The sequence below is a fragment of the Phoxinus phoxinus genome (assembly GCF_949152265.1).
Source record: "Phoxinus phoxinus genome assembly, chromosome: 22".
NCBI classification, from domain to species: Eukaryota; Metazoa; Chordata; class Actinopteri; order Cypriniformes; family Leuciscidae; genus Phoxinus; species Phoxinus phoxinus.
The window spans coordinates 14,898,436-14,908,719 of NC_136897.1; the positions used below are offsets into that span (position 1 = coordinate 14,898,436).

Genomic DNA, 10,284 nt, shown 5'->3' on the forward strand with positions numbered 1-10,284 from the left:
GAATATTATTAATTATAATAATACATTCATTACTATATAATTAAAATAATAACTTACTGTAGTAGACATTTGAAGTGGATCAAAAAAAGTGAATCAAAGTTGTCATAAGAATTAAACACCAAAACAAAGCTCAAAAAAATAAAAGCAGAGATTATTAATAATTCTACTACAAATAATAATAATATATTACTTACTTTATAACTAAACGTTATAACTTTGTAATTAAATATTAAATACAATAAGAGTGAAAAACAAATTGAGTCTGCCCAATACATATCTCTTACTTTATTTACATGTGTGCAACAAAAACTGAAGATACACAGTGACATGACTGTAATGTATGATTTACAGAGATCATATCTCATAGAATATTACAGTGGAAGATTTTCGTGGACCCCCTCATCACTAAAACTCAATCAGCGTGAGACGAGATAAAAATGAGTGCAAAACTTAACTAACAACTTTTAAATATACTAACTTAAGCGGTTTGAAGGACGCGCGGTACCCGGGAGTTGTCTGGAAAGCATGTTGACTTGTTTTCACAATGTGAAGAGACAGTCAACAGCAAATCAACTACTTAGCAGTAAGATGTGCAGTCCAGAGGATGAAGATCAGGGGGAAATATAGCAATTCATTCATGATTCAAATCCAAACTCCCACTTCATTGTGCAAATTCAAGTGTTAAGAAACAACCATAACCATGACAGATTAGTCATGTCATTTCTTAAACCAAACATGGTTATTTATAGAGAATGTTTTTTTATTTCAAATAAAATCCCACAACCGTGAGAGGAATCATATCTTAAATAACTATATACAATATGACCCTTGAAATATCTTAAACATTTTCTCAGAAAAGAAAAAAGAAAAACACATTTAAATGACTTGGTCTTTTGTTACCAATGCTGAGATGTGAAGCACAGTTACTCGTACAGTAAAGCTCTGTTTACAGTCAGTGTGAGCCAGTCCTTTTGCAGAATCTATTCTTTTCGATTTTTTAAGAGTTCATCTATTTGCGTTTTGTACATGTTCTTCACATCCTCCAGGTCCAGACGCAGCTCTTCCGCCTCCTCCGCCTTCTCTCCGTACATCTGCAGGATTGTGTTGTGCCTTTGTTCTAGATCCTGTGATGCACATAACAGTTAAAGCCTCATACCCATTACTGTGCTTGTTAGGCACACAGATCATTTATCAGGATCCTCTATGAGGAATGGTGAAATTGGTCTAAGTGGATGAAACATGAAGACACTTTGTTTATATTTAGAGGGTACAGAGAGTGAACAGTTTACTCCGCATGAAAAATTATTTAAACATTAAACACTACAGTTCAAAATGTTGTGGTCAGTAGGTTTTTTTTGTTTTAAAGAAATTAGTACTGTTATTCAGCAAGGACACATTAAATAAATCTAAAGTGACATAAAGACTTTATAATGTTATAAAGCGCTATACAAATATTCTTGACTTGACTTGACTTGACTAATGCATGCTTTTACATGCATTATTTGGTTGCATGTAAACGTAGCCAGTGATATCTATCGGTACAATATGCGTCACATGACTAAATGTGTCAAATTCTTTTCAAATAGCACCGGTTTCACAGTCCACACTTCAACATGAAAATGGCGTTTTAGAATTGACCCACTTGGGAGAGTGTCTTCAAAAAGCTCAGTTTTCACAGGACAAAAATGCAATCTCAGTGTGGACTGAAGGCCAAACCGTAGAGAAAAGATGCGTTTTCAAATAATTCCGGAATAGTGTAGACAAAAAACGGAAGGTAAATTTGTAGCTGTCTGTTATAAACTGCCTAGCATTATGCTTGTGTTCACCTTCAGTTGCACTTTCAGTCTAGGGATTTCCTTCACTTCATCCTCTATCTCATCGTTCTGATTGGTCAGTCGCACAAGCTCTTCTGTCATCACAGTTCGACTTCTCTCTAGACCAGCAATCTCCATCTTGTGGATAGCCAAAAGAATTGAATCGAAATTAGTACATACAATATTCAGCTTTTAAATACAAAGTTAAATGACTCGTTTTAAACATTACAGTACATTTATAATCTTCCAAACCCAGATGTAATTTTGCACATGATGAGAGACTATTCCATTAAAAGGTGTACCTGCAGCTGGGCTATCTCGCCCTCTCTGAGTTTGAGCTGAGACTGCAGGCTCTCAATGATACTGGATCCACCACCCAGTCGAGCTGCTTCATATAGGTTAGTCCCACTGATAGACATGGTCATAGTGCTAAAAGAATGGTCGAGAGAATCCTCCTGTAAAAAAAAAAGACATAAGTGATTGTGACAAACTGAGAAATATAGGAAGAGAAAAGATTCTCTGCATCTCAAAAGGTGTGGACAGGGGTGAGATTAATGTACCTGTGAGAAAATGGAGGATGGTAAGCCGGCATGCTCGGCCCCACTGACGGAACTGGAGCGGGACAATGAGGGAGTGGAGGATGCTGGAGCATCAGTCACAGACAAACTTAGAGACTTCCTCTCCTGATGAAACAAAAACACAGAGATCCCTCATTTTAAACTCTTGAAATTGGTTGATTTTATGGCACAGTTATTATCATAACTGCTAGGTGTGATTTTTGGACCTTGTAGAAAATGATATTTTTGGAGGTGAAGATTAATAAAAAGGCAGATTCAGAACACAAGAGCAAAGTCTGGTCTTTTTATGCAAAACCTTTTCTTTGAGGGCCTCTTGTGCAAGGTAGCATTTCTTCTTCTCCTGTTCCACCTTCATTTTCTCCATTTCCAGTTGGTTGGTGAGAAGCAACTGAAGAGGACCAAATAATACAGACATTGAGAATCATTTTTGTGTATATGTTTTGTCTAAAAGTGTTCAAAAAAGCAAATGGTACCTTCTCCTTCTTGGCCTCTTCTGAGACTCGAGAATGTTCCCATTTAAGATTGTCCAGCTCTACACGCTCCCTACACACACAAAAATCAATTCAATTCACATTTATTTGTATAGCGCTTTTCACAATACATGACATCCACATTTCCAGCTTTACAGAAAATGCATGTGTCTGCATTACAATTTAAATCAGTGTGAGAATACTGCCACTTACAACGCCAGCTTCTTTTTCAATGTTAAACACATCTCCTACCTGCTAAAGTCGTCCTCCAGTTTTTCCCGCCGCATCTTCTCCGCATCCAGCTGCCCCTGCAGGCGTCCTTTCTCCTGCCTCAACAAAGAAGCCTGGGAGTCTAAAGATGCTATTTGTGCTCGGATGGCTAGTAGCTCCTCTGTAGCCGAACGCTCTTTCTGAATAGAAACAGCAAGCTGGGCTTGGGCATCAGCTAAGAAGAGAGAACAACTGGTGAATGTCATATGTGGTTTATTGTTTGAAAACATCAGATTTAAACAGATGACATAAGCCACTAATGTTCATTCAAAACAAGCAAGTCTCACCTAAGCGGTCAGAGATGTTCTTCTCTAGTTTTTCCCATGATGCTGTCTGGGCACCAAGTGTGGCCTGGAGGTTCTCTATCTGTCGCAGGAGGGGCCGTGATGCTGATGTAACACTTTGGCTAAGTTCCTGGTTTCTGGACTCCGCTTCTTGTAACCTCTGTTGAAGAGTAAAATTACAGCGTAACCATCACCTACACTGTAGGTAGATTAGGGTCAGTAAGATTTTTGGAAAGAAGTCTCTTATGCTAACATTGGCAGCATTTACTTGATCAAAACTACAGTATTATTATGAAATATTATCACAATTTAAAACAACCGTTTTCTATTTTAAAGTATTTTAAATCTTCAGTGCCACGCGATCCTTCAGAAATTATTATAATATGCTGATCTGGTGCTCAAGAAAATTATCAATGTTGACAACAGTTGTGCTGATTAATATTTTTGTGGAAACCATAATTTATTTGAAATAGAAACCTTCCGTAACATTGTAAATGTCTTTTCTGTCACTTTTGATTAATTCAATGCATTCTTGAATAAAAATATTAATTTATTTTAAAAAATATTATTGACAATTATTGGTATTGTGCATATTTCATGTGCAGAAAAAAAATAATTGTTAATTATCTTAATTTTTGTATACCTCTGTGCACTATTTATTATTATAAATAGTGCAATAATTCTTGTAAGCTGGCTGTAAGGTGTTCTAGTTACCTGCTGTAACTCACTGATCTCCTCTCTCAGGTAATCTTCCTTCTTGGCCTGCTGCTGTTCGGCCCTCTGTAGAGCCAGCCTCAAATCTGCCACCTCAAAATAAAAATAAAAAAACAGTCACACATAGACAAAAGCTAGAATTTGGAGATTAATAAGACACTAAAGTAAAGCATGTATATCTGGATAAGTAACCCCAAGAATAAAGTAAACAAAGTTCCGCAAAATAAACAAGCATTTAAATACTGCTTTAAGCACAGATCAATAAAATCCAGTAAAAATATAAACTAATAATAATATGATAATGACTTAAAAATAGGCATTTTAACAAAACAAAATTACCTGATTGGCCAGTGCCTCTTGTTGTAGGCGTGACTCTTCTTGGACTTTCTCCAAAGCCACACTCAGCTCTTCTTTCGCATGTACCTCTCTGCTTAGTGCCAGTTCCTGGGCTTCACTATCCTTGGTGACATTAGCCTTGTGCAACTCTGCCAACTCTCTATACAGTGAAAAACAAATCAAATCAATAAACTGGGAGAGACCACCGCCAGACATGCAGTGACAATGGGACAGTGAATAAGTGTACTGTATAGCATCAAGTCAGTTATGTGGCATTTATTTACTTGTAGGAGTTGTCGAGTGCTGCTTGTAAACTGCGATTATTTTCCTGAAGCTCCTCGCTGCTGGTCTGCAGTTTACTCAATTCCTTCTCCTGCCGCTCCACCACAGCATTCAGCTTCTTAATGTTCTCTCTGTGCTGCTTTTCTACTTCCTCCTTACCGTCCAAAACCTGCAATTAACATTAACAAACCTCAACATTCTCCTTCTCCTTCTGCTGGCATTTGATATGAACACTGAATATACAGTACTTTACAATTGTAAACATGTTATTCTATAAACAACACAGCTTTGGATTGAATGCTGTGTTTCAAACCTGCTGCAAATGTTTTAGTTCTTCTTCCTGTTCCTTTAGTTTTTTGGTCTGTTTGGTGATTTGTGCATCACTCTCTCTCTCTTTCATACGCAGTTTCTTTATGATGTTGGAGTGCTGCAACTGCTGCTTGGATAGTTTCTCACCTAATCAGAAAGAAACGAGAAAACAAACACACCCTTAACAAATAAGCATTTCCTTGTAGGATCACGCAGTAAAATCTTGATATGAACATCCATGTCACATTGATCACGTAACAGCCTAGAACACTCACCTTCTTCAAGAAGCTCTCGGATCTGTTCCTCTTTCTCTTTTATCAGTTCCAAAGTCTCATTTGAGTTAAGCCTGCTTGCCAGTTCTTCTCTGAGGCCCTTGATTTCCTGTAGGACCATGACATATGATGCATTGCAATGCAAAACAAGACTGGGGTTGTAGGAGTTATATAAATTTAAAACAATTTAAAAAAAATAAAATGGACACCTTTTTGGCAATGTCTCTCTCCTTGCAGGCAAGTTGAGCTTTCCTCTCAGCTTCAGCTATGCGCTGAGTGAACTCGTCTTTTAAAGACTGAACAGCAGAGCTTTCTTCCTGCAAGCTGATCATCTCACTGTAGAAATGCAGTGGAGTTAAATGTCTTAAACAGAATAATATTAACACCCTAAAAACATGCCAACCTAGACAATTCAAGATGATAATTTGTACAATAAGAAATAATTCGGATGCCATTTTTTTTGCAATGTACATGTTGAAAGGTGTGGACATACTGTATGTCAAAAGTAAGTGTTTTGTTAGCTAATCTCTTCATTTGCCAACAGTATGTGAACACAGCACCCGGTTTTCCTCAAGCTGTGTACAAATGATTTGCTGCCTCCGCCAGTTTCTATGCACTAATTAGCTATTGCAAACATTTATCATTTAAGAAAACACAACAGCAGATGCTTTTCAGGAGAACATGTTCCTCAACTCACTCTTTGAGATTGTCACACTCCTCCTCAAGTCTGGCCTTGTCTTTACTGACCACAAGCAACTGTGATTCTCTCTTCTCTAGCCGGTTAGAAAGCTCCTCAATAATCTGGGGAGATTATAAAAACAAAAATAACAGAATATTAATTCAATGACACATGAAAAAGTATCAATTAAAAAAAATGTGTGTTCAGTAACTTTTTTTTTATTAATACTTTTATTCTGCAAGGGTGCATTTAATTGATCTAGTAATGATACAAAATATTTCAAATAAATGCTGTTCTTTAGACCTTTCTATTCATAAAAAAATACTGAAAAAATGACAATAAGAAATGTTTCTTTAGTTAAAAATCAGCATATCAGAATTAATTATGAAAGATCATGTGTCACTAAAAACTATAGTAATGATGTTGAAAATTTAGCTTTGCTATAATATTAATATTTTATATTAAAATAAAAAACAGTTATTTTAGATTGTAATAATATATAAAAATGTTACTGCTTTTTTTTAAATCAAATAAATGCAGCCTTGGTGAGCATGAGGCTTTCAAAAACCTTTAAAAAATATATATTACCAACCTAAATGTTTGAACAGTAGTGTATATTTAATAATTATATTATATTATTATGTATTATTTCAACCTTCTGGAGATCAAAAATCTGACAGGGTGAATCTTCCAGTTTCTCTTCAGTACTCTGTGATGCTGCAGTTTCGTTCACATCAGTGAGGTCGGATTCAGTTTCCTGTTCGCCTTCCTGCAGCTCATCCGTCTGCTCACAGTTCACTGGAGTTGCACTGCGGCCGCTCTCCTCCATCTCATTATCATCCAGTGATTGGTCATTAATAGACTCAGTTATACCCTCCTCTTCTTCCTGTTTTGTCTGTAGCACTGATTGAGGAGGAGCAGGCAAAGGTCCGGCCGTGATGGAGGCTAATGTGCGGTTGCCTGGGATCTCGTCATCAGAATTCACTTCGCTGACACTGCGGCTGTCCAGCGACTGCATGCTAAATGAGTCAATGCGCTCAAAGGCATCAGACGAGGAGCCGCAGCTTTCCGTGAGTTTTCGGTATTCATCCAAACGAGGGAAGTCGCTGCATGTTGAGGCAGAGAGCAGTTGGAAAGAGCCTTGCATTAGGTGCAGACCAGCTTTAGCCTCTGCAGTCTCCTGTCTGGAGCTGGCCGAGCTCTCGCTTAGCACACTCTCGTGGTCCAAAACCTCTATGTCACTGGTAGTGGAAGTACCAGAAGAGAAGGCACTAACAGGGGGAGACGGGGTGTTGCTTTGTCTGTCCTCTGATTTAGCGTCTTTGGATTCTAACAGGATTTCTTTAGAAGGAGCAGGCAAGGCTTCATCTGTATTTTTGGTCTCGATGGTCAAAGCTGGCTCAAACACACCAACAGATTCGGCCTCTGAAGAGGATAAAGGAACATTTGTGAGTGTGACATCTGAAGTTAAAGCCAAGCCATCTGACTCTGTCACGTCCTCGCTGGCCTCCTGTTCGCCAGCTTCTTCCCGTGCAACAACCGAAGCAGGAACAACCAGTTCTGGTTGTGACTGCTCATCTGTCGAGGATGAATTTAGCTCCAAAAGCTCTATCTCAGTTAGCTTGATCTCAAAAGTTTCCTGGCTGCTGCATTTACTGAGGTCTGTCTGACCTTGTGAATCACTGACTTCCAGCTCCTTCTCCTGGTCTGGTTTATCCCGTAGTCTGCGGTTTGACTTGGCAGGTGGCACAGACACCACTTTAGTGTTGCTTACAGTTTGTATCTCCCCATGAGGCAGAAAGGCACTGAAGAAATCCTCAGATTCATCAACAACGGTCCATGTGACGGGCTTAGTAATGGCCTCAGATGATGGAGGGAGAGTCTTGGTATGCTCCTCAGATGGCGAGTCCCACTGGTTCATACCCCATCCTGTTGATACCGGCTTGCCTGGTGGATCTGAAGAAAAGAAAATAGCAATAAGAAAATTTCAATAAAATGCTGGACAAGGGTATTTTAAAGAAACAGTTCACCTGAGAGTCAAATCACATTTATTTATATAGCTTTTTATACAATATAGATTGAGGCAAAGCAGCTTAAAAGTAATAAACAGGAAAATAACAGTGTTAATGTTGCATCAAGTGTTAAGTTCATCAATTAAGAAAAATTCTATTTCAGCTATAAGCAGCTTATAGGAATACAAATGCCATCATTATCCAGCTCAATTCAGTACAATTACAATCTCATCCAATAGTATCAGTTCAACTGAATTAATAATATAACTCAATATTCATTCTTTTAACACTTAATAAATTAAATATTTCTGACAACATTTGATCACCCTCATGTGGTTCCAAGTTCTAACCCATAAGATTTCCGTTCATCATCAGAACACAAATGAAAATATTTGTAGTAATCTCTCATCATTTTTGTCTGTCCGTTTAAAGTTCAATGAACCAAAACTTTCACAGATCAAAAAGTCATCTCAAGCTCATCCATACTTCCTTGGCATTTAAGAACAAACCTGGATTCTTGCACATCAAGCAAGTACAAATGAGCTTCCTTTTACCACTTCTGATAAGCTCTATGCATTTGCATTCATCAATGTTTTTATCTGAATAAAAGCTTAAATTAAATCTGTTCATCATATCATGAGACCTGAATTAAACCACTCAAATCATGGATTACTTTTACCATGTTTGTTTTTTTATTGTACTTTTTGATCTATAAAATGTTTTGCTTGCATGGACTTTCAATGAATAAGAGATTGTCTCGATTGAATGAGATTGATTGATTATTATGAGAGATGATCAATTATGAGAAAATATATTCATGTGTGTTTCGAAGATGAACGAGAGTCTTGTGGGTTTGGAACAACATGAGTCAATGATGACAGAATTTGCATTTTTGGGTGGACTATCCCTTTAAAAGAAAGAAGCTTCATAACCAAAATAGACCAAGCCTAAAGTTACTGAATCATACATCTCTATTTTATCATTCTAAACATGAGCTAAAGGAAGAAAACAAATCCCACCTTTGGAAACACAATACATCAAAACTGCAAACTCTTTAGCTTTTTTGTGATATCAGGTGGTTTCCAGTTGAAAACCAAGATCATCTTTGAAGAAGTTTCATGTTGGCCTTGGTTTGTGATTCTGTCTGAATTACTTGGTTGTTAAGGCTTTTGTTATATTTTTCAGTTCTGCGGGAAGGTTTCCATGTGCGTTTAAAGTTATCTGAGCTATCTGACTGCATGTGGATTATACAAAATGTATGTAGTCAGCTAAAAATATGTATGTGTGTGGCCGATTGGGGACTGTACTACTGTAGCCTGCAGAAATGTATGAAGCATAAAGCAAAAATCATTAGGCTAACGTTATATCTCTAATGCTGTGAAGTAATTGTCACTGATGATGACACTCTGCCTGGACTGTCAATCATCTATAACTAAATTTACCAGCAAAGGACGGGTTGGTCGTGTCACCCCACTGCTCCTCTTCTTGAATGTCCAGAACTCTGTCGATGGATTTCTGAGCAGTTGTCAGAGCTTGTTTGGCAAAACTCGACAGATGAGACGCGTTGAACCAACTCATATTGCTTTACTTCCACCTGGTTGTGTGACGTCTACATAAAACACATCATTATTAAAAGCCTCCCAAATAAGAGCAGGTTTATTCCACACTAACAGCCGGAACAGGTTGGTGTGTTTATGTTAGGCCGCTGTCCACGTTAGCTTGGTGGCTAATTCTGCTCGCAAAACAACTGACAAATCGCTGTGACAGTCGACATAATTCCATGCTAAAATGAAAGTCGATAATATAAATACATAAACGACATTTTTCTTTGCTTTCGAGCTACTCGGCATCTAGGTTGGACTTCTTCGCGTTGTTTTGTTTAGGTTTCCTCTGGCGTGCAGCTCGAGAACTACTACCCATCCACGTAGCATCAACCTATCCGGTACGTGACGTCGTCAGGGCCACGTCACCGACGTCAAAGGTACTAATATTTATTTATTTTTTATTGTAGAATTCTATTATATACTATAACTGTATACTAAATTGTATATATTACTATAAAATGTATTAAGTTATTATTATTAGATTGGTAGCAGGTACTATCAATGTCTGGGCGTTGTGTTTCTGTTATTCAATAAAAAAGTAAACGATTAAAGTATCAATTGTTATTTGAAACCTTTTTTTTTTTTTAAGTCAATTTAGTGACTGAACGTAAAATGTTCACTTTTATTTTCAATGCATAACTGTCAACTAATGAGGTCTTC

The 10,284-nt window shown here is 37.5% G+C and overlaps 1 protein-coding gene across 1 annotated transcript; it reads right to left on the minus strand.

The window, feature by feature from the left end:
* Positions 1-270: 270 nt before the first annotated feature.
* tmf1 (TATA element modulatory factor 1) lies at positions 271-9,985 on the minus strand. Its single transcript, XM_079598425.1, has 17 exons — positions 9,463-9,985; positions 6,664-7,964; positions 6,027-6,130; positions 5,539-5,665; positions 5,333-5,438; positions 5,062-5,204; positions 4,751-4,917; positions 4,470-4,626; positions 4,131-4,223; positions 3,420-3,576; positions 3,115-3,307; positions 2,866-2,935; positions 2,688-2,780; positions 2,375-2,497; positions 2,117-2,269; positions 1,827-1,952; positions 271-1,124 (listed from the first exon to the last, which is right to left on the minus strand). Exons 1-17 carry the CDS (start codon positions 9,596-9,598, stop codon positions 981-983), a joined length of 3,393 nt encoding a protein of 1,130 aa, XP_079454551.1. The 5' UTR covers positions 9,599-9,985; the 3' UTR covers positions 271-980.
* Between the last annotated feature and the right edge of the window lie 299 nt (positions 9,986-10,284).